General features: G+C 40.2%; 1 protein-coding gene across 2 annotated transcripts in view; it reads left to right on the plus strand.

Moving 5' to 3' along the window:
- Positions 1–3,822: 3,822 nt before the first annotated feature.
- The window catches only part of CMPK1 (cytidine/uridine monophosphate kinase 1), a 34,300-nt gene continuing 13,930 nt past the window's right edge, over positions 3,823–24,192 (plus strand). The window contains exon 1 of one of the 2 annotated variants that reach the window (XM_045799603.2): positions 3,823–4,120. In XM_045799603.2, the coding sequence (XP_045655559.1) occupies positions 3,950–4,120 (171 nt within the window). In that variant the 5' untranslated portion in view covers positions 3,823–3,949. Of the gene's footprint in view, positions 4,121–4,328; positions 4,402–24,192 lie in introns of those variants that run through there. The other variant, XM_045799604.2, reaches the window with a different exon arrangement.

A 24,192-nucleotide genomic window follows, 5' to 3' on the forward strand; every position in this document is an offset into this window, starting at 1 on the left:
GGTGTTAGAGTTAGACCTTTCACTGTGGACAAGTAGAGGGGTTAAATGTTAAAGCATCAGAGTAGCATGGTGTCTTTTATGAATCCTTGGCATGGCCGCATGGGACTGCCTGGTATGGTAACATAGGTGCTTTGGAAAAACTCCTCCATGTTAATCCTCTTTCTACTCATAGCACTACCTACACTGAACATTTTAGGTCACCAATGTGGGGCAAAGGGGGGAGGGGAGAAGGGAGGGCAGGGTTCCCACACTAAGCATTTCATGTTGTAAGCCGTTAAGTTTTGGGGTTGGTTTGTTATGTAGCAATAGATAACCAGTACAGGCCCCCAGAACTAACAAATAATAAATTGTTTTTTAGCCTAGCCTTGTTCTTCCTGGAAATAACTCCCTGGAAAACCCTTGGCAGGGATGGGTATATGAGTTTCACTTTTTTTTTTTTTTAAGATTTTATTTATTTATTTGACAGAGAGACAGCCAGCGAGAGAGGGAACACAGCAGGGGGAGTGGGAGAGGAAGAAGCAGGCTCCCAGCGGAGGAGCCTGATGTGGGGCTTGATCCCAGAACGCTGGGATCACGCCCTGAGCCGAAGGCAGACGCTTAAGGACTGCGCTACCCAGGCGCCCCATGAGTTTCACTTTTTGATATATTTCCACAGCAGTATTTTCCTTAGTTGTCTGCATGGTTGGCATAAAAGAGCTGGGCAAGATACAAGACAGTAGGTACTCAATCTACAGTGGTCAGAGCTCTCCAGAGAGACATAGAAAAGTCCCTGCACCTTGCTATATATAGATATACAATGAGATTTTGGATCCACACTCCGGTGTGGATACCTTATTCAGGTGGACTCCATCATGGGATCAAGAAAGACTACTTTTTGTCTATATGGTCTAAGGCCTTCACTAAAATCATGTGAATAGCTTCTTAATCCCCCTTTCCACAAACTTCATATCCTGAATATCTTTTAATTGCCAGAAGAGATACAGAAGACACTTAAGAGAACATGCACAAAGGAAAAAGAAGGCATATTTGCTTCAATGAGGCCTTTTTTATACTACTAGCTCTTAGTATTGTAACCAACTGTTCTTGTTTTCAGCTGACTGATGTCCTAGCTCCTCCTTCCCAGGGGTGCAGGGGGCTCAATAAACAAGCAAAACAAGGGATATTGTGAAGGAATGTAAGTTATTAATCATAAGATGTCTCTAGCTTTGATGATCTGAGATATTCCATTCCCTCTTCCATGGAAGGAAAAGGTAGAAATTATGGGAAGGAAGGAAGTAGGAACTGAAGAGAGAAGGGATAAGAGAGGCAAAGAAAGAGAACAGGGTGGGGAGAAGGACAGAAAAAGAGAAGTAGAAAGGGAAAATGGGAGGAAGTTAGAAACGGGAAAAGAAGGGGAGGAGAGATGGTATAAGTCAAAAAAAAAAAAAGAGAGAGAGAGAGAGGAGGGAGGGAGAGAAGCTAGGATGAGATGGGGAGGAGGCTGGAAATACTGGGTAAGGGGAGAGGTAAGGAGTGGTAGAGGGGAAAGAGACTGAGGGTAGCCAGACGGAAGCTGGCTATACTACCCTCTTCCCCTCCTGTTTGCTATCATTTATCAAACTTCTTGTCCCTCTGTCTTCAACAACTTAGTTCCTCTTTTGTAGTTTTTCTCTTCACTCTAATGCTATCTTGTAAACTTCTTGGATGACAAATCTAACACCCTGGCCACTCAGTTCCAACCACAGGGCATGTTCTTGCCTCAGCCTTCTACTCCTGCAGTCTCACCCAGCTTGGGCTCACCCTGAATCTCAACAGCATCAGAAACTTACAATCTCTGGGGGCGCCTGGGTGGCGCAGTCGTTGGGCATCTGCCTTCAGCTCAGGGCGTGATCCCGGCGTTCTGGGATCCAGTCCCACATCGGGCTCCTCCGCTAGGAGCCTGCTTCTTCCTCTCCCACTCCCCCTACTTGTGTTCCCTCTCTCGCTGGCTGTCTCTCTCTGTCAAATAAATAAATAAAATATTAAAAAAAAAAAAAAGAAACTTACAATCTCTGAAATCTCAATTCCAAATATCCCACTCAGAACACTGGCATCTGTACTGACAGTTCATTTACTCAAATACCCAACCGCAGTCATTCTTCAACATCGATGCTTCTAATAACTTGGCCCCCTTCCTGGCTCTCTTCCACATCCCCACTGTCAGCCCTCATATGCCATCATTTGCTTTCTATATGGTTTTGATTCCGTATACATCATCGCAAACATTCTCGTGCAAACACCATGCTGGTCCTCTCTCCCTCTGTTGTACTTGCTTGGCAAAAATCCAACCCTGGGTGACATCAAGAATCTGTCTTCTCTCTGTCTGCACCCAAACAAACACCTTCAAATTTAAAATCCATGATCTCAAATACCAAGTGAGCTCTTAATATTGCTCAGAAGTCCTACTGATTATTTTTCTTTAGAAACTTTTCCAGTCTTAAAAAATGTCTATTTGATACCTTCTCTCTCAAAAATCCTACCACAAAATCTTTACCCTCAGCTGATACTGCCTTTTCTTTACTGAGAAAATACAATTTTCAGACAGGAACTCTTCCTACCTTCAAACTTTCCTGCAACTGTGCCCTTCTTGCAACTCTGATTGCAAATTAATGTCTTGGTCTCTTAAGACCTTTTTAAAAAAATATTTTTAAAGATTTATCGATCCACGAAAGAGAGAGGGAGAGAGTGTGTGTGCGTGGGGGGATGGGTGGGCAGAGGGAGAGGGAGAGAGAGAATCTCAAGCAGACTCCCCGCTCAATCCCACCAACCTGAGCCAAAATCAAGAGTCGGAAAGCTTAACCAATTGGGCCACCCAGTCACCCCTGTCTCTTAAAACCTTTTAAGTCATCTAAGGCCCTCCATTTGTCCCTTCGAGCCCATCTGATTTTTCTTCTCAAGGGGCTGCTTGTCTCCCTTTCTATCAAATCATTCCCAGGAGCTTAAATACAAGCTCTAGTACAGCACTGCCCAATAGAACTGATTGTAGTGGGTATGTTCTCTAGGAGCTGTCCAATACAATTGCCACTACCGCCTGTGACCACTGAGCACTTGAAATGTGTTAGTGTGACTGAAAAAATTAATTTTTATTTCTATTTAATGAGATTTTTCTCACATGCAGGCAGCAGAGAAATGGAGTTACAGTTAAAGGCTTCCCACTGCAATTAGAATGTAATACCAACTCCTTTCCATAACCAAAGCGCCTGAACGACCTGCCTGGGCCTACCTTTCCCACATTCCATTCTCTGCCTCATTCCCTTAGCTCTGGTCTCTCCGGCCTTTTCCAACACAGGCTGTTTTAGGGTTTTTTCACGCGCTTTTCTTTTTGCGGGACACTATCCTAGTCTTTACCTGCTTTTGCTCTTTCCTATTCCTATGTCTTGGCTTAAATGTCACCTCTTCAGAGGCTTTCTCTGCCTCCCTTCTACAAATCACATCCACCCCTTGTTATTTTTCCGCTCTTTTCCTCCAAAGCCTCTATCACTCTTCCTTCCTTCCTTCTTGTCTATCATCTCTTCTTACGTTGGCTTGTCCAGCTCGGCTGCCTCCCCATTGGAATTTAAACTCTTCACGAGCAGACAATAGGTTTTCTCTCCCCCGCGTCGCGTTGCAGACGCCAGCACAGCCCTGTCACACAAGGCGTGCGATGAAGGCTCTGCGGCTGGACGAACTGCCAGCGGTGGGATGAATGAGCCGGCAGAGGGGCGGGGACGAGAACGCGCGCGGGCCCGCACCGTGGGGCGCCCAGGCGCAGCCTCTTAGGGAGCAGCGGAAGCCCCGCCCCTTCCGGCTGCGGCGCGGACACCTCGGCAGCCACGGCGGCGGGGCCGCGGCGGGCGCCGACTCGGCCCGTCCCCTTTCCCCCGCCCCGCCCCGCGCCGCCGCCGGCCGGGCTGCTGTCAGCTCTCCTTAGCGTCGGGCGGAGACGCTGTGTATGCTGAACCGCTGCGGCCGGAGGCTGCTGCACGTCCTGGGCCTTAGCTTCCCGCTGCTGACCCGCCGGCCGCTTTTCCTCTGCCCTCACCGCCTCATGAAACCGCTGGTCGTGTTCGTCCTCGGCGGTCCCGGCGCCGGCAAGGGGACCCAGTGCGCCCGCATCGTCGAGGTGAGGCCCGGGCAGCAGGCGCACTCCCTGGGCTTGACCGGACGCCGGGTTGGCCTGTCCCGCCGTGCGGGGCGGTCCGCGCCCCCCCCCCCGGAGCCGCGGACTACGAGTCCCGGCGACCATTGCGGCGCCCGCGTGGCGGTAGTCGAGGGTCCTGAGGCGCGCAGCCTGTCGGGACTCGTAGTCCACGTCCGCCCGCCTCGGGGGCGCCCGTAATGGAGGGGGACCGCTTGGGGTCGCTTTGTTCCCGCGCACCTCTTTCCTTACAATTTGGGGATCAGGTTCGTCTCGAGAGTGGGCTGGGAGGGAGATCCGGGAAGATCAGCCTCGGGGGACCCCCGGCGCACCGAGGTCAGTGTGTCGCTGGTTGTGTGGTAGGTGAAGGCAGCAGGAGCGTGGGTTCAGGTTAGAGGCAGTGTGCACTCGCAGCTATCTGGAGGGGAGACCGGTTTATCCACTCCGCCCCTTCCCTCAAACCCTCCGTAAACACCAACGCCTCAGCTAACCTTACCCTGGTCTTAATCTTGGAAAAGAACCCCTGGGGACAGGGTGTTGCTTAAGGTATTCTGTGATCTGCCCGGAGCACTTCTGTGACCCTGTCAATGGCAGTACCAGCTCTGAGGCTCAGTCCGGATTCGTGTGGTCGAAAAGCTGAGGAGCAGAGTAGGAGTTCAAGCTTCAACCTCTGGTCCCGCTGCCAACTCACGCCTTGTCCATGGCCAAGTCACTTCCTCTCTCCGAGTCTCAGTTGCACTCTGGACCCTAAGAGCTCTGCACCCAGATTTAAACTCAATGTGAAATACCTCCCGACTCAAAAATTGTGTTACTTTTTTTGTTGTTGCTTCACATGTTAAGGTTACCGGTTCCGTTCTCTTAATTTTCGAACAGGTAAACGTGGTTAGCTGCGGTGACACTGTGAGGAGAAAGGCTAATTGGAGAATCAGGGGAGTGAAGGAAAACAGGATATGATATATAGAAATGAGAGGCGACCAGTGGTGCTGTAAAACACCCAAACAATCCCTGTGAAACTCTGTGACCACAAAAGTTTTGACCCAGAACTTCTAAAATAATGCTCTCTGCTGTTCCAGGACGTGGCTTATATTAGCTTTGGACTTTCATTCCATTCCTATGTTCATACAATGCACTCCTGTCCTGTATTTTATTCTCTAAAGAGCATCCAAAGAAAGTCAAATAGTAACATCTACTTCATTACTGTTTTACAGCTGTCTTGATAATTACTGATCATTTTAAGGAATGAAAGTGGAACTAATTCAACCAAAAAAAAACCCCATAAATATTTTTCTTCTTATTTTTGTTGGTTCTTTTTAACTTTTTAAGATAAGTGGCAATTGAATGATGTCAGGTTTTGTTTTGTTTTATTTTTATTTATTTATTTTTAAATATTTTATTTATTTATTTGACAGAGAGAGAGACAGCCAGCGAGAGAGGGAACACAAGCAGGGGGAGTGGGAGAGGAAGAAGCAGGCTTCCCAGCCAAGCAGGGAGGCAGTAGGGGAGCTCGATCCCGGCATTCTGGGATCCCGCCCTGAGCCGAAGGCAGATGCTTAACAACTGAGGCACTCAGGCGCCCTTTGTTTGTTTGTTTGTTTGTTTTAAATATCTGAGATGACTCTTACATGTATATAGCATAATAGGGAAAGGAGAAAAGATTTTGGAGTCAAAGAGGTACGGGTTCAAACCCTAACTCTGTCCTTTGTGTTTCTTTCTTTTTTTTTTTTTTTTTTTAAGATTTTATTCATTTTGGGCACCTGGGTAGCTCAGTTGGTTAAGCCACTGTCTTTGACTCAGATCGTAATCCTGGAGTCCCAGGGATGGAGTTCCGGAGTCCTGCTCCTTGCTCATCAGGGAGTCTGCTTCTTCCTCCGACTCGCCTCCCTCTCGTGCTCTCTCATTCTCTCTCTCAAATAAATAAATAAAATAAAATAAAAAGATTGTATTTATTTTTAAGTAATCTCTATGCCCACTGTGGGGCTTGAACTCACAACCTGGAGATCAAGAGTTGCATGCTCTACTGACTGAGCCAGCCAGGTGCCCCCCATTTACTGTTTGTTTAGACCCAGGGAAGTTGCTACTTTTATCTGGCCTTCCTCTGTGAAAAGAGAAATGATACCTATCTAGTGTGGTATTTGTGAGTATTAAATGAGGTAAAATATCTAGCACACATAGATGCAGATAATTTTTTTCTCCATTTTATACTTCTTGTACTTAATTTATGAAGTTGGTTATTTCTACTTTAAAGTAGTATTACTTTAAAAATTGGTTTATGACTGCTGTATTTGAATGCATTTAAATATTTTGTTTCTGAATCATAATGTGGCTTTAAATATCCACACCCAAACTAATAATACTCAAATTACTCCACTGCTTTAAAAATAATCTACACATTCTGTAACTAGTATTTATTCTTTACTGTGTTCAGTAATGGCTGATAATGTTTTAAACCTGTTAATTATCAACTATAAGATTTCCATGATTAAATGTTTCATAATGTATTATTCTTTAGTATTTTGGCAATTATATGAGCTTAAATTGTTTTAAATTGTCATCTTTCATGAAAATAGTTGCTCTTGATTCCAGTTGCGATAATTGGGTTGATTTCTACAAATTCCAAATAGTTTATAATTTAGCAATTGCTATCTCCTAGCTGACTAAATTAAACAATGGAATGTCTGTGAATAGTTAAGTCAGAGACTTTTTTTCCCCCCTCATGAGTCTTCTGTATTTTGACTCATTTTTTTAATTTCATAGGCAAATATAAACTGAATCCTAAAAAATTGTAATTTTGAGGACTAAGTTTTTTTCTGTAGGGAAAAAGTTCTGTAACTAAAGGTTAAATTCCCTATCTATCATGCCAGTGCTAGTTTAGCTTACAGGGTACCTGAATTGTGACTGAAATACAATTTGGGGAGGTGGGGAATTACATGGATTTCCAACTCATGCTGCCAGAAGTACATATTTGGACCTGGCTATAGAATCTGAGAATATCTGGCCCTCCAATGTCCTGGGGCATTGCAGTTAGTGATGTGGATATAAGGGGAGGGAAGCTGGTTTGTATGTTTATATGTATTTATTTATTATCTATCTCTTTCTTTTCTCCCTTCCCTCCCTGCCTTCTTTCCTTCCTTGAGGTGAGTTGTACCTCTGCTGCTTACTCTCCCAGACCGTGAGGAAGAAAAGGCAGATCTGATACAGTGTCTTCTGAAAGTGTTCTGAACTGGGATGAGAGGATTTGAGGGAGATTTGGGTGTTGACTTTGCCCATTTATTTGTACTTGTCTTCCTCAGTTTTATTTTATTCTGTAACTAATTGTTTCTAAATCTGTGTCCTCTTGTACTCGATTTGTTTTTGAAAATTAGCGGTGTTCTAAATCAGTGCAATCCTTCCAGAGTTAAGTGCTTAGAGTTATTGTGGAATAACTTGTTACTAAAGGATGATGGGCTTACTGTGTCATTTTTTTAATTTCTAAAATTAAGCTTTATTTATATTGTTTTGGCCCAAGAAAAATTTTGGTGCCATAACCTAAATTTGTCTTTCAAAATAATCACATTTTGCATGTGTTAGCTGGAAGGTTATTTAAACCTCCTCTCTCTCTCTCTTTTTTTTTTAAGATTTTTTATTTATTCATTTGAGGCACAGAAATACAGAGAGAGAGCGCGCATGAGATGGGGAGAGGGAGAAGCAGACTCCCCGCTGAGCCCGGGGTCCGGGCTGGGGGAGGGGGGGGAGCTGGATCGCAGGACCTGGAGATCATGACCTGAGCAGAAGGTAGGTGCTCAACCATCTGAGCCACCTAGGCGCCCCTTAAATCTCCTCTCTTTTAAAGATTTGCTTACATAAACAAATTATGCTAAATCTTATCTCAATGCCAAATTGCTTTCTTTAGTACCCCAAAAACATTCTTGTCATTTTCTGTGTCATAACTTTCTCCAGGGACTATATGGGTAATTCATACTTTGTATGGTCTCCCTACCTACTGTGCTTAGAAATTTTGGGATGATATTAACTTTAAGCATGTAGAAATCAGAAAGCTGATTTTATTTGTCTTTGTGTTTCTAGTGCTGTACATTGTGCCTGGCACATAGTAAGGGCTTAATAAGTATTTTTTGAATCAGTAGATTTCTTAGAAGACACTGGTTTGTCCTAAGATGTAAAAAGTTTTAAAATTTGGTCCCCAGGGGGCGCCCAAGTAGCTGTTAGCTCTCCCAATTTCAGGACAGAAATGCTTGAATGAGACCTAGCTCTGTCAGGCTCAGATTTCTTATGTAACACTTCTGCTTACTCTCAGTGAATAAATGGTATGGTTGTGAAAATCTGCTGAATATTCTGAAATATCCAAGCTCCTGATTACAAATCCCCAAAGCAGATTATGGCTCATAGAAGAAACTTGATAGAAAGATCCACTGAACATTAAGCTTGTTTAAGAATAGGCCTTTCTCTCCTTTTGGTGGGATAGGATAGAGTAAGAGATAGGTTTTTTAAATAATAGAAAGTTTAAATTATCTGTAAAAGAGATAGTCCACAGAATTCTTGACTTTTCTGATGTACCACCTTTCTTATTAAAGGTGGTTGTAACTTAGATTTTTTTTTTTTTTTTTTTTTTTGGTTAAGAACTTGTAGGAGAGGAGACTATATTGAGATACTACTATCATTACTTTTGAAAACGTCCTCTTTTTTTTTTTACCTTTCTATTTTAAATTACAAAAGTAATACATACTTGGTTGGGAAATGTAAAATCCCCTCTAATTCTGATGTCTTTTGTATTAGCTGTCTAGTTTTAACTGCTTCACCATCTCTTTCTCAATATTCTTAGAAATAAAAATGCCAGTGTATATATGTATTTTTTACCTCCAGATGGGATTTGTCTATTTTCTACTGAATGTATCATGGATATCCTTTCAGGTCATTACGTATAGATTTAATTCATTCTTTTTTTTTTTCTTTAAAGATTTTATTATTAGAGCATGAGAGAGAGAGAGAGAGAGAGAGAGAGAGAGAGAGAGAGCTCAAGCAGGGGGGAGGGGCAGAGGGAGAAGCAGACTTGCCGCTGAGCAGGGAACCCTACAAAGGACTCCATCCCAGGACCCTGAGATCATGACCTGAGCCGAAGGCAGACTCTTAACGGACTGAGCCACCCAGGCACCTGATTTAATTCATTCTTATTAGTAGCTGTAGAATATTCCATAATATTCATGTTCTATAGCATGGTTGTACCATTCCCCTATTGATGGACATTAAGGATAGTTTCCAGGAATTGTTTTGCTATTGTAGACTGTACTTCAGAAAACTTCCTTGTAAATAGACATTGCATATGGATACTGTTTTTGTAAATAAAGTCCCTAAAAGTAGGATTGTCGAGTCAGAGGATATGTGCATTTTTAAAAATTTTAATTGATAATTGTCAGAATACTTTTCAAAAACATTATACTTATTACATTTCTGTCAGCAGTGTATGGTTCTTTATTAGATAGCACGGGATGGTTATGAACTGCTTTAATTTTTGCAAACTTGTGAACCCCCTTTCTAAAGTTTTTCTGAGTAAACTCCTCATTTTTTCCAATAAGTCCATAAAGGTGAGAAAACATAATTTTAAAAATTTCCTTTGACTTGTCATTTATTCAGAAAACAGTTTTTTGAGAGCTAGGCACTGTGATTGTTGTTGAGCTGAATAAAGCACACATCCTGCTGCTGAAAGCTTTTAGTTAGTGTGGAGGTAAGGAAGTTTATCGGTGACTACTATAGAATAGAGTGGTAAGTCCTATGATAAAAATGTACTAAATATACCATTTAAATAAGGACATTTAAATTTCAGTCTAGTGGGTCAGGGAGGTCTTCCCAGGGTAGGTGGTGTGTCTGAACTCAGTTTTGAAGGACAGTAGGAAAGAAGCAGCTGGGAGATGTGGGGGAGTAGAGAACACTTAAAGCAGAGTTACCCTTGACGGGTAATTGGAGGTTTCATTTCTGAGAAAAGCCTAAGGAGAGTAAACCTATGTGAGATTGACCCAGAAAACACTTCCTGAATGCAGACTGTGTGCTTATCTGTGTATGCAGATAGAGGCAGGCTTCTACGGGCTTTCAATTTAGTAGGGATAGATACGCATTTAATAGAATTTTATGAGAAAAGATATGAAAAACTTTTGCAAATAGTCAAATTTAACATTACATTGTTTAAAAACTGTTTATCTTGTAGTTTTTGCCTTCTGAACTGTACTGTAATGCCTTCAAGGGTGGGGACCCTGTCTTTGACTCCTTCTCCTACTTGGTGTTTGAAATGCTTGCTTATCTTTCAGATCTTAGCTTACTACGGAAATTCCAGGACATTCTCAGTTCATGGTGCCCTAGTGTCTCAGTAATTTTTTCACAACTACCCTAGTCCAAAAGAAATATCTAAGTTATATTTGTTAAGTAATTAGATCTGAACAATACTTAGGTATTTTCAGAACAACTTGTGATCTTTGTTCACAGTTTCTGACTTAACACCTTCCCAAAACCCTTGGAATTTCCCTAGTGTTCAGAGTTACAAAAGTGTTTCTTGTTATGTTAATGAGGTGGGGTTTGGACCCCACGTAAGGTGGGCGGGGTGCTGGTTGACCAGAAAACCAACTGTGTGAAGAGAGGGTTGGAACTTTCAGTCTCACTCCTCCCCCTCACCTGCTGGGAGGGGAGTGAACCTGGATATTTAACCAATGGCCAATGATTTAATCAATCATGACTATGTAATAAAGCCTCCAAAAATGAGGACGGGGTTCAGAGAACTTCTGGGTTGGTGAACACGTGGAGACTCAGGGGGAGACACTTGTCTGGAGAGGCACGGAAGCTCTGTGCCCTGGTGCTATGCATGTATCTGGCTGTTCCTGAGTTACATCCTCTTTATAGTAAACCAATGATCTAGTAAGTAAAATGTTTCTCTGAGTTTTGTGAGCCATTCTAGCAAATTAATCAAATCCAAAGAGGGGGTCTTGGGGTCCTCTAATTTATAGTCATTTGGTCAGAAGTATAGGCAATACCTTGGATTTGGAACTGGGCTCTGAAGTGGTGGGGGGGGGCGTCTTGTAGGACTGAACCTTTAACCTGTGAAAGCTGACGATATCTCTGGGTAGATAGAATTGAGTTGAATTTTCGGACACTCTGCTGGTGTTCAAGAATTGTGTAAGGCAACCTGTCCCTCAAGTTAGAATTGGGTCCAGGAACCCCAAAGATTACCCCCCTTTAGACCATAAACTCCATATGGGTAGAACCTCAAATGTCTGATTTACTCTCATATCTTTAGTGCCCAGCACAACATCTGGCATAAACTGATGCTCACTGAACATTTAAATAGATTTTGAAGCCATTCAGACCTGGGTTCCTGCCTCTTGGTGAGTTACTGAAATTTTTGCTTTTTAGTTTCTTCCACTGAAAATTTGGAATATTAATTTACTTTTCATGGTGATTGTGAGGATTAACCAGAAGAACCTATGTAATAAAATGTCTGGCAGAGTGCCTAATATGTATTATTACTTCATATATGTTAGCACCCCCCTCTTTGCCTACTCTGTGCTTATCCATAAATAGTCAACGTAGGAAATGGTTTGAGCAGTGTAAGTAGCTATACTTTGGGTACGTTTGGTACAGGTAGCTAATTTCTTAGTCATTAGATGAAGAAAAATCGAACTGAAAGGATATGAATGAATGTCAAAGTGTCTGTGTATTGTCTATTAGGCACTATGTAGAGTTCAGATTCTAGAGTCAGACTGCCTGGGTTTGAATTTCATCCTAACACCTGTACGCGTGACCTCAGCCAAGTCATTTAATCTCTCTGTGCTTAAATTTCATCTGTAAAATGGGAATAATAATATATAGTATCTACCTCAAAGGGGTGGTGCGGAGATTAAGTGAACTAATATGTGTAGTTCTTAGAGCAGTGCCAGGCACGTGGTAAATCATACATAAGTGTTTTTATTAATATCATCATCTTTTTGTGTGTGAATTTTGTACACCCCCCTCCCGCATCTGCTTTCTTTGACTTGATTGAGATGCCTCCCCTCATTTACTCCCTCCTACTTTGGTTGCTATAGTCTGTTTTTAGTGTCTGCCCTAGAAATTTTAAGCATACGTGTTATTTAACTTAAGTCTAGTATTGATTAATATTTTTACTCTCCCCCCTCCTAATCAGTAGAAATACCTTAGTAGGCTTAACTCTAGGTTCATCCTATCTGTGTTCCAGGATTTAAATACTGTAGTGATTTCTTAAATCCCTGCAAATGATGTGTTAATGTTTTATAGCAATGATGTAATGTTTGTGTAGAATAACTCACATGTATACCAGTTTGTCTATTCACCATTTATTTTTGCACTTCAGAACTTCCTTCTTTTTTCCTTAACAAGTTTTTTTAATCAGTATGGGCTTGTGGTTAGGAATTGTTGCAGTTTTCTCTGCCTGGTGGGTTTTCTTTTCTAGTTGAGCCACGAAGAGTATCATCCTTTTGGGGTTCTGACTTTACATGGAGCTCTTTGATCTGATCTCCAGTCCTATTTAGGCCTCAGTCTTTGTCCCCTTTCCCCAGTCTGTGGGCCATTAAATCCCAGGTTCTAGCCATCAGAGATTTGGGGGTGGGGAAAGACCCCAGGGCAGCCACAACTCTAGCACACACTCACTCCAGATTTGTGCATCCTCGATTTAGCTAAATCTGAGTTACTTCTTTAATTTTCTGCCAGCTCAGTCATGCCTTGAAAAAGAATATATATACGGTGTGCCTGGCTGGCTTAGTTGGTAAAGCATGAGACTCTTGATCTCAGGGACATGAGTTTGAGCCCCACATTGGCTGTAGAGATTACTGAAGAAAATAAAGAAAAAATTTTATAAAAAATACTCCATTTGGGGTGCCTGGCTGGCTCAGTCGACTGGTGGAACATGTGACTCTTGATCTTGGGGTTGTGGGGTCAAGCCCCATGTTGGGTGTAGAGATTATTTTAAAATGAAATCTTAAAAAATACACACACACACACACACACACACACACATATATCCAACTACATGAATTTGCTATGCAGGGAGGAGCTTCTCTGAATGTATGTATATGTTCTACCCCCATGAAAATTAGATGCCTCGACCTAAGTCTTAGCTCAAAGCGCCTCTTCAACATCAGTTCTTTCCCTTATCCTTACTCTCTTTGAAATCTGCTTGATGTACACCCCTTGGGTTAAAGTTCCAGTGACAATAATGGGTTGATCTAAAGACCACATTCTAGTTAAGATGCCAATGGGGAGAGAACCTCAATCACTGAGGACCTCCCAAAGTTACATAGGAGTACAGTATTTTTTCTAACGCTTGTCCTGAGCACTTCAGAGAAGTTCTCTAGTAGTGGGACTTTTAGATCAGGTAAGAGAGAAAGGGTGGACATGGGTGATAACCGTCTTATTCTTCATGTCATGTTCACCGAATCACACCTACTCTTGTTAACCTTAAAGCTAATACTTTTAGCCCAGTTGCCTATGAAAATGTATTTGCTCTAACATTTCTATTGCTTTAACCTGGCAAATCAAGAACATTTTTATAGACTAAATATGTGATAAGAGCACCTAGAATTTAATAGAGAACAGGTGCGAGTGGACATATTGTTTGCCAACAGTTTTATGCTGCCTGGTAAATAAACCTAACAAAACATTACTTTGGTAAAGGAAGAAGGACCGGTTGTTACCGACCATTCTCAGAAACTCACGTTGAGGGACTGGGTCCCATCAGTCTTCTCCAGAAGACCCGTAAATTGGTTTCATTCATCATTAGGCTATATCTTATTTCAACAAACAATTAAATATGCTTAACTTGGGGCTATGCAAGAGACTGCTTCCCTGCCCACCATCCGTTTGGAACTTCCGTGATGTATTTGTCACTGGTGTGTGCCATTGGAAAGTATTATGTGTTTAATTTAACCGATAAGATTTCCCTTTATAATTATGTATGGTTTAGGTAGATAACATGAATTAATATTTTCTTGGTGTCTACAGGGAGTAGAGAGACAGCCCGGATGCTTTGATTATGTGATTGGGAATTGACTTAATGGTTAATACAGGTTTTTATATTGTGGGCAGTTTTATTTGCTACTTATTTAGTGATTATTGGGTGAGGGAGGTGGCAAGTGGAAATGGTAATGGTGTCAGAAGCGGTAGTGGTGTCATAAAGGCAAGACTGAAGCAAGGATGGTCAGAATCTGGCTGGATGATAGATAGGCCAAATATGTCTGGCTCTTTGTGTGTGGATAAAGTTCTCCTCTCATCCCTATGCTAGGATACAACCCAATGATAAAGTACATCAACTTTGAATTCCCTTTTTAATTTCTACCAGTAGATTCTGTTATTCAAAGGCAGTAAGTATCTTGAAGGCAAAAAACTGTCTCCAGGTCTGTCACCTAGGAATTGCCCCAGATGCTTACTGTGGATTAATAGTCAGATTTGGGTTCAAGTGCTGGTTTCCTCTCCACTAACTGGCAGGTCGGTTTATCTCAGCGTGCCCTCTTATAAAAGGAGGGGTATAGAAGTAGGTGGTCTTGCCAGCCCTGAAACAAATCTGTATCCCGAGACTTCAGTGTTAGATAGCGTGAAATCCAGTGTAGTCACACTCAGAGGCAAATCAGCCAGTCACTATGAATATGGATACCTTCTGTGCCATTCTGTGCTGTATGAATTGTGCTCAAGGAATTGTATTTAATAACTTCCCATGTATTTCATGTTTACATAGAGCTTCAGGCTGGTAACAAAGAATGTGTAAGGTGGGAAAAGGAGTAGCTTTCTGAAATAGAATTGTGCATGTATGTATTTTACACATTACAAATATGTAAGAATTGGGGTATTAGGACCAACTTTCTTTCTTACGATAGAGCATACAATTAGAAAGCACGTAGACTTTGAATTCAGACGTTGGTTTGACTCTCAGTCTACCACCTACAGCTGTATTTGCTAACTTGTCTGATTCTGTATCTTTGTTTGTAAAGCCATGATAATGCCAACCTCACTGGGCTGTTAGGAAGATGAAATGAGGTGATGATTCAACAATGTTCAGCACAGTACATGACACTGAGTGTGTAGGTGACATTTATCATTTTAGAAAAGACCTGTAGGAAAGAGATCAAAAAGTAATTTGGAAAAAAGTAGTTTTGGAAAGCATTATATTCTTATTGTTTGCTATAACATGAAAAGTGATTGCTCACACTGATCAGTTTATAAATTTTAGAAAATCTGGTATAGTATTTAGAGGCTATGGAATATGAAAGATCTTTGTACTTAGAGAAAGTATTTGGAGTTAGCTTACATTTAAAAATCCTAGAAAGGGTGAGTGGATTTAAGGAAGTTTATAGTATAAATATTATTTATATTCAAAATAGATTATTAGATGCCAAATGGAGCTAGTGACCTAATGATGGGTTAAGTGTCATAAGCTATTACTGTATATATACCTCAACTGTCCTGTTATTAAAGATGTACATACTTCTTATTTTGGTTACTTTTTTATTATGCAAGGAGTATAGAACATTACACAAAATTTAGAAAATACAGATACATAAAAATAAGAGTATAGGGGCTCCTGGGTGGCTCAGTCGGTTAAGCATCTGCCTTCGGCTCAAGTCATGATCTCAGGGTCCTGGGATCAAGCCCCACATTGGGCTCCCCACTTAGCGGACAGTCTGCTTGTCCCTCTCCCTCTGCCCCTCCCCTCACTCATGCTTTCTCCTCTCTCTCTCAAATAAATAAAATCTTAAAAAAGAAAAAGAATATAAAAATTATCAGTAATCTTACCATCCAGAGAAAGCTACCATCAGTCACTATTTTCAGGCATCTTCTTCCAGACATTTTTTTTAGTGGGCTCATGCTGTCTGGAAACCTGCTTTTTCACTTTTTTTTTTTTTTTTTTAAAGATTTTATTTATTTATTTAACAGAGAGACAGCCTGCAAGAGAGGGAACACAGGCAGGGGGAATGGGAGAGGAAGAAGCAGGCTCCCAGCGGAGGAGCCTGATGTGGGGCTCAATCCCAGGACTCTGGGATTACGCCCTGAGCTGAAGGCAGATGCTTAACGAGTGAGCCAGCCAGGCGCCCCTGCTTTTTCACTTATAATATCGTCAACATATTACCATGTTAATAAATATACTTTTATCATATAATCTATATAACAATATATTGTATAGATTAGATACATTATATAATTAATACCCTGTTTTGGAAATTTTCTTGTTTATGATTTTGCAGGAATTGTATTTTTTTTTAAGTATTTATTTCAGAGAGAGAGGAGGGAAAGCATGCAAGCATGAGCGGGGCGTGGAGCAGGGGGCTGCCGGGCAGGGGGAGAAGCCAACTCCGGCTGAGCAGAGAGCCCGATGTGGGGCTTGATTCCAGGACCCCGGGATTATGACCTGAGCTGAAGGCAGACACCTAACCAACCGAGCCACCCAGGCACCCCTGTATTCTGTTTTTTTAAAAAATAACTTCATTGAGATATAACTTACATACGATTCACCCATTTGAAGTGTATAATTCAGTGGTTTTGATATTACATTGTTAATTTTTTTAAATTGTGGTAAAATACAACTAAGATTTCTCATTTTAACCGTCTTAAGTGTGCAGCTGAGTAGCGTTAATCGCATTCACCACGTTGTGCAGCCATCACCACTTCTCTAAAACTTCTTTGATACACAAGCAGAAACTGTGCCATATAGAGATAAGTCCCCATGCCTCCCTTCTCCCAGTCCCCGTTAACCTCTGATCTACTTTCTCCCTTTATGAATCTGCCTATGTTGCATCCTTCACACAAGTGGAATCACAGTATTTGTCTCGTTGTGTCTAGCTTATTTCACTTAGCATTACTGTTTTCAAGGTTCATACACATTAGCATGTGTCAGAACTTTTTTCTTTTTTATGGCTAATACTTCATAATATGTACATCACATTTTGTTTATCCATTTATCTGTTGTGGGACAGGGCTGCTTCCACCTTTTGGCTATTGTGAATAATGCTGCAATGAACATTGGCATACAAGCATCTGTTTGAGTCAGTTTTGAATTCTTTTGGTTGTATAGCTAGGAATATAATTGCTGGGTCATATGATAATTCTGTTTAACTTGTTGAGGAACTGCCAAACTGTTTTCTGCAGTGACTGTTACCATTTTACATTCCCATCAGCAATGTTTGAGCGTTCCAGCTTCTTCAGATCCTTACCAACACTTAATTTTCAGTTTACCATCCTAGTAGTGTGAAGTGGTATCTCATTGTGGTTTCAGTCTGCATTTCCCTAATGACTAGAATGAGCATCTTTCCTGCACTTGTTGGTCATTTGTGTAGCTTTGGAGAAATGTCTATTCAAGTCCTCGACCCATTTATTAATTGAGGTGCCTTTTTGTTATTCGGTTATAGTTCTTTATTCTAGATATTAAGCCTTTGTCAGATAGACGAGGTGCAGACATTTTACATTTAAGCTTTTGAGGAACTGCTTGACTTTCTCAAAGTGGCTGCACTCTTTTACGTTCCTACCTACAGGGTATAAAGGTTCCAATTTCTTGATGTACTGGCTAACACTTCTTACCTGTTTTTTTCATTTGTTTGTTTTTTTAACAGCTATCCAGTGAATGGGAAGTGGTATCTTACTATGGTTTTGGTTTGCATTTCCCTAGTGACTAATGATATTGAGCAACTTTCCCATACTTACCAGGCATTTGTATACCTGCTTTGGGGACATGTATCCTTTGTCCTTTTTTTCTTTCTTTTCCCTGGAATATTGCATTTTACAAATTGTCTTTGTTTATGAATTGGATTATCTTTTTATTATTGAGTTACAAAGTTGTTTACGTATTTTAGATACAAGTCCCTTATCCAGATATATAATTTGCAAATATTTTCTCCCATCCCATGGGTCGTCTTTTCATTTTCTTGGTAGTACCCTTGGAAGCACAGTAGTTCTTAATTTTGATGAGGCCTTACATCTTGCACATTAGAACATAAGGTATGCGTTCTATTGCCTATGATGCAGGGATTAAGAGATTGATACGTTTAAAACTAAAAAAGAGGACAGCTGGTAAGTGTATGTCTTGTACTTGGGACTAAGAGTAGGGGGTGGATAAGAGAGGCGGTAGTGGTGGCTGGAAATGAGGAGTGAGGGTAACAGATTCTTAGTGCTTACTTGACTGATTCTAGGGCATAACTGAGTCCAACCAAGTTAAGTCACACTAGTGGGGTGGGAGAGAGAAGTTGCCCATTTAACAGAATGGTTTCCAGTGTTCTTCCTGTTGTATAGTCATGGCAGGAAAGAAAATTTGCCATAAAATTTTCTATACGTTTATCACTTTTTCCCTTATAGGAAGAAATTAGGCTCTAATCAAGAACTGGGAGTCCCTTATATTCTCTGTTCCCCATTATAGAAATGGGTACAGTTACCTGTGGCCAACATTGAATTCCAAGCTGGGTTAGGATTTAATGGCTGTTTCATCAAAAATGTGTATTCTTAGACTTAAACTTTGATTGATTGATTGATTGATTGATTGTTGATGCACAATGTTACATTCGTTTCAGGTGTACGTAGTGATTCAGGATCTCTGTAGGTTATGCTGTGCTCACCACAAGTGTAGCTACGATCTGTCCCTATACAATATTATTATAGTGTTATTGACTACATTCCCTATACTGTATCTTCTATTATAACTTGCCCATCCCCCCCAGCAACCATCAGTTTATTCTCTGTATCTGTAGATTTGATTCTGCTTTTTGTTTGTTCATTTGTTTTGCCGACTTTAATTTTAGATTGAACAAAATGTAATGAAACTAAACTTTATACCCCCAAATTTTAAAAACATGTACTATCTTTCAAAACCAAATAAATAATGGTTTTGATATGCCTGGGTGGCTCAGTTGGTTAAGCGTCTGCCTTCGGCTCAGGTTGTGATCCAGGGATCCTGGGATCAAGTCCGGCATTGGACTCCTTGCTCCATGAGGAGCCTGCTTCTGCCTCTGCCTTCTGCTCCCCCTGCTTGTGCTCTCTCTCTCTCTCTCTTTCTCTCTGGCACATAAATAAATAAGTAAATAAATAAATAAATAAAATCTTTGGGGAAAAAATGGTTTTGCTCATACTTTCTTCTATTAGCACAGGTTGGTGGACTAAAACGAAGACGATTCTTTGTTAAAGTTAAGCAAGATTAATTATGTCTAAAAAATCAATTGAGAGAGATTGCTTGGCACAGTAAAGTTCTGCAAGTGCTCCAAAGGGTTATTCTGGAGACTAGAAGTAGTATGAGTATATTGTCTTTGCCATGAAGGTGTCATTTACAGAACAACTTGCTTACAATTTTGAACTCTAGTGTCTAGAGTAGGGCTTCATTGAAATATGTTTCCTTTTAAATCTTCGCTGCTGTGCCTTTTGGATTCTCTCAACTGAATGTTGTCTCTAAATTTCCATCTGTTTCTAGGCTATAAAACTGAACTGTTTTCTGTCTCCTTATATAACTCTTGACTTCATGCCCATGCAGTATGTTTTTGTGTTGCTATATTATACTTTTGTTTCTCTTTTGTTTAAAGAATGGCTCACTTTACAGAGAAATTTTTATTCAAACATTTGAATTGGTTTTTGCTATTCTCTACAATGATTTAGTTTTAAATTTTAAATAAGTTCTTGATTGTACAGGTACTGTTTCCCTTTTTTCTTGAAATTACATTTTTTTTTATGTAGGGATTTTATCCTTCATGTGAGGCTATTTTGAATTTCATTTTGCTGTTTTTTTAAGAGTTTATATATACATATACATGTATACACACACACACATATACACACACACACATATGTATGTACTTTTTTTTTTTATATTTTTATTTCTGAGCAATCTCTACACCCAATGTGGGGCTTGAACTTAAAACCCCGAGATCAGGAGTTGCATGCTCCACCGACTGAGCCAGCCAGATGCCCCAAGGATTTTATATTAATAAAACATTTAAATCATTAATTTTTCTTTGTGGTATTTGCCATTTAGAGATGTGTGGATAGTATATATGCTTTATGTAAAAGTATATCTATTAAAACTTTAAAAAGTTTATACGTATACATGTACATTATAAAGATTCAAACGTTTTGAAAGTACATAAAGTAAAAGTGAAAGTTCTCCTTAATCAACCTCAGAGTACTCCTTATGTAATCACTTAAAAATTTTTTTGTATGTGTATCTGGTTCTTTTTTTTTTTTTTAATGTAGGCTCCACGCCCAACCTGGGGCTCCAACTCACGACCCTGAGATCCAGAGTAGCGTGCTCTACCGACTGAGCCAGCCACGCGTCGCTCTGGTCCTTTTCTTGATGTGTCTATACACAGATGCAATGCACGCACATCTGTGTGCACACATGTTGCCTGTTGTTTTGTGACTTGCATTTTTTTGCTTAACAGTGTATCTTGGATAGCTTTCCATAGAGATAGCTCTACATCATTCATAATACATACAAAGATCTATTTAACCTCTTGTATGTTGGTGAACAGTTTGATTTTGTTTACAAATGATGCTGCTGTGAACATTCACGTACAAAATGTCTTGGCGCGCATGTGCAACTCTTTCAGTAGCACAGCTCCTAGAGATGGAAGTACTGAGCCAGAGGGAGTATAAACTGAAATTCTGATAGATTCTGCTACATTGCCATCTAAAAAGGCTGAACCAGTTCACACTCCCACAGAGTATGAGGATGCTGGTTTTCCCACACCCCTACCGCCATTCTTGCCATAGCCAGATAGAGCAGTCTTTTTATTTTAACCGATCTGAAGGGTGGAAAATGGAATCACATTGTTTTAATTTGCATTTTCATGATTACCAGTGAATTGAGCATCTGTTCTTTCCTGTGAATTGTTTATTCTTATCCTTTGCCTATTTCTATATTGAGGTTTTTTCTTTATTTGTTAGTATGATGTCTTTACGTACAGTGTGGATTACCCCTTCCACCTTTGTATGGCGAAAACATTTTCTTCCAGGCTCTTGCTTGTTATTTGATTATATTTATGATATCTTTGTTTGTTCTGAAGTTTTTATTATTTATGTGGTCAAACATAAATCTTAGCTGACTTGGTTCTTATTTTAGAATGCCTTTTTTATATCTCAAGATTATTTTTCTCTAATACTGTCATAGGGTTTTTTGCTTAGGGTTTTACATATGGTATGATGCAGGAATCTGATTTAATTTTTTCCCAGATGGGTAGCTAGTTGTGCAAGTATCATTTATTAAATAGTTAATCTTTTCCTCATTGATTTTTATTTCATTTAAGTTTTTTTTAAAGATTTTATTTATTTGAGAGCGTGAGAGAGAGCACAAGTGGGGGTAGGCAGAAGGAGAGGGAGAAGCAGACTCTCCACTGAGCAGGGAGCCCGATGTCGGGCTCGATCCCCGGACTGAGATCATGACCTGAGCTGAAGGCAGATGCTTAACTGACTGAGCCACCCAGGTGTCCCTTCATTTAAGTCTTTTTTAACTTTTTTCTTTTTTTTTTTTAGTACTCTCTGTGCCCAACGTGGGGCTCAAACTCAGGACCCCGAGATCAAGAGTTGTGTGCTGTAGTGACTGAGCCAGCCAGCCACTCACTCCCTTTACTAGTTCTTAGATTCTAAGTCTATCTTTTTTTTTTAAGATTTTATTTATTTATGTGAGAGGGCACCAGAGCGGGGTGAGGGTCAGAGGAAGAGGCAGACTCCCTGCTGAGCAGGGAGCCTGTCGCGGGGCTGGATCCCGGGACTCAGGATCACTACCCAAGCTGAAGGCAGCCGCTTAACCAACGGAGCCACCCAGGACCCCCAAGTCTGTCATTTATTGAATTCCCATTTATACTTGGGTCTGTTTCAGGACTGTTGAGTTTCATTGTTCTGTTTGCCTATTTTTATACTAGTGTCATACTGTTTTAATTATAGTTTTGTAGTATTTTATGCCACCTGGTAGGACAAGTTCCCACTTGTAGTTGTTAAAATTATTTTCAGGTTTGGCCTTTCTCCTCGCATTTACTGTCTGATGAACTTGAGAATCAGGTCATTTTGTTTCATTAAAAAAATTAATTCATTCCAGTTGAAATTTGTTTGAGGTTGCAATAAATTCATAGATTAATTTGTGGAATTTTAAAATATTTATAGTATTGCATCCTTCTGTTCAGGAACACAGAAACACAGATGCCTTCTTTTTACTTATTTTTTTAAAAATATTTATTTTTTTTGAGTAAGCGCCCAATGTGGGACTCATGACCCTGAGATCGAGAGTCGCATGCCCTTCCAACTGAGCCAGCCAGATGCCCCAAAGCTTTCTTTTTATGGTAATGGTTTTAAGGATTTTTAATTTCTTTATATGATTTTTATACATTAGTTTTAATCCTAATTTAAGTTTTATTGCTGTTTTGAATAGGATCTTTTAAAATGTATATTTTCTAATTAGTCATTGCTAGTTGATTGGAAAGCTATTGATCTGTTTGTTTATAAGCAAGATAAGTTCCTGTTCTCATAAATTTTTAAATGTACTCAAATACATCTCTGATGCCAATTTTTGGAGCCTCTGTGTTTGAGGCTATTTGTATAGTGGATTGGATTGTCATTTATCATACTATACTTGTTCTGTAGTTATTTGTTGACTTTGCTCCTTTCTTGTGTACATTTGTATGCTGTTGACCCAGTTTGGTAGTTCTTTTCCTTGATTGGTATGTAATTTGTAGTTTAGCCACTGATTATTTTGGCCTTTGCTCCAGGAATAACCTGAATGTGATTGTCTAACTTCTCCCTGACATGAATGCTCTCATAGTAGGTCTTAAATCTAGCAATGTAGACCATGTATTTAGGACTGTGTTCTTAAGGAGAATACCTCTAGTTGTAATAGCTAATAACAATACTTTGTTGTAGCCGATAGTATAGTATAGATATTATTTCTGATAGTATTAATTGTGTTTTAGAAATGAAGCAGCTGAGATCTAAGAAAGGTTACACAGTTTTCCAGTGTCACACAGGGTTGTGACAGAGTTTATTCTTAAAACTAATCCCGTAACTTTCAGTTCAGTGTTCTGAGGATGTGACTTCATGCAAGGTTCTTATGTCCTTGTGGTTCTTGCTGAATTCTTTGTTTCTCTAAGTGCATTTCTCCATTAGTTTGATCATTTTTGCAGATGCTCAAATGCTATGTTTGTATACATTATTGAATTCAGAGTTTGGTATCCTTTGCACATTTTACTCAAAGAGTGGATTTGTAAATCCAAATAAATTCTAGCCCTTAGGGAGAACCTGAGCTGTTAAAATGTTGTTGTTTTGTGATGATGCTTTTTACAAATTGCATCCTCAAGTAGTTAAATCTCTTAGGGTGACTTTATTACTTTTGGTATTCCATAGGTAGTGATATTCTGATTTTAGTGTTATTTACTTTTCTTTAAATAATAAATACAATTAGGCCTGCTTAATATTTTAAAAACCTCTCTTTTCTAATGTGAAATAGAGGCAAGGGCTTCATCTGAGTGGTTTGATATATGTCCTCCAAGTGTTCTCACAGGAAATGACTTAACTGAACTCTAGGCTCTTAGGCCACCTGCAACAATATTTGGGTTGTAGTGATACGAGTGCATAGCTTGTAGACCCTACAGTGACTGTATGAATTGGTCATTCAATTAACAAGATCAGAGAGTGTTTTCCAAGATTAACAAGACCTCTGGGCCTGTCCATTAGTGTTGGAAGTTTTCAAATTATTGCTTCTGAGCTCCTGAAATCCCAGGAGGCTTCTGGGCCTGGTCTTCATCTTTGACCATTTTCCATCTCTTTCTAATGTAGGGAATACAGATTGATTAAGAATGGGTGAGATGAATTAAAAGAGAAATACTGGCAATGACCAACTGGAATGAAATTGGAGTGTGAAAATTGCAATTCACAGTTGCTATAGGGCCCATTCGGTATGTCAATCAGGTACCCAAATCCTTAGTTATCTGAGAGCCTTTCACAAACTGTTAGAGGGATATGCAGACTTACGCAGGCGGGGAAATAGTGTTGGGGGGTTTCTAACTCACCCTTGCTTTAAGTTTTATTTATTGTTCTGTCTTCTTGCCACCTCCTCTGAA

The sequence above is a fragment of the Ursus americanus genome, chromosome 12 (assembly GCF_024610735.1).
Source record: "Ursus americanus isolate L20-20 chromosome 12, mUrsAme1.1.p, whole genome shotgun sequence".
In the NCBI taxonomy this organism is placed as follows: domain Eukaryota; kingdom Metazoa; phylum Chordata; class Mammalia; order Carnivora; family Ursidae; genus Ursus; species Ursus americanus.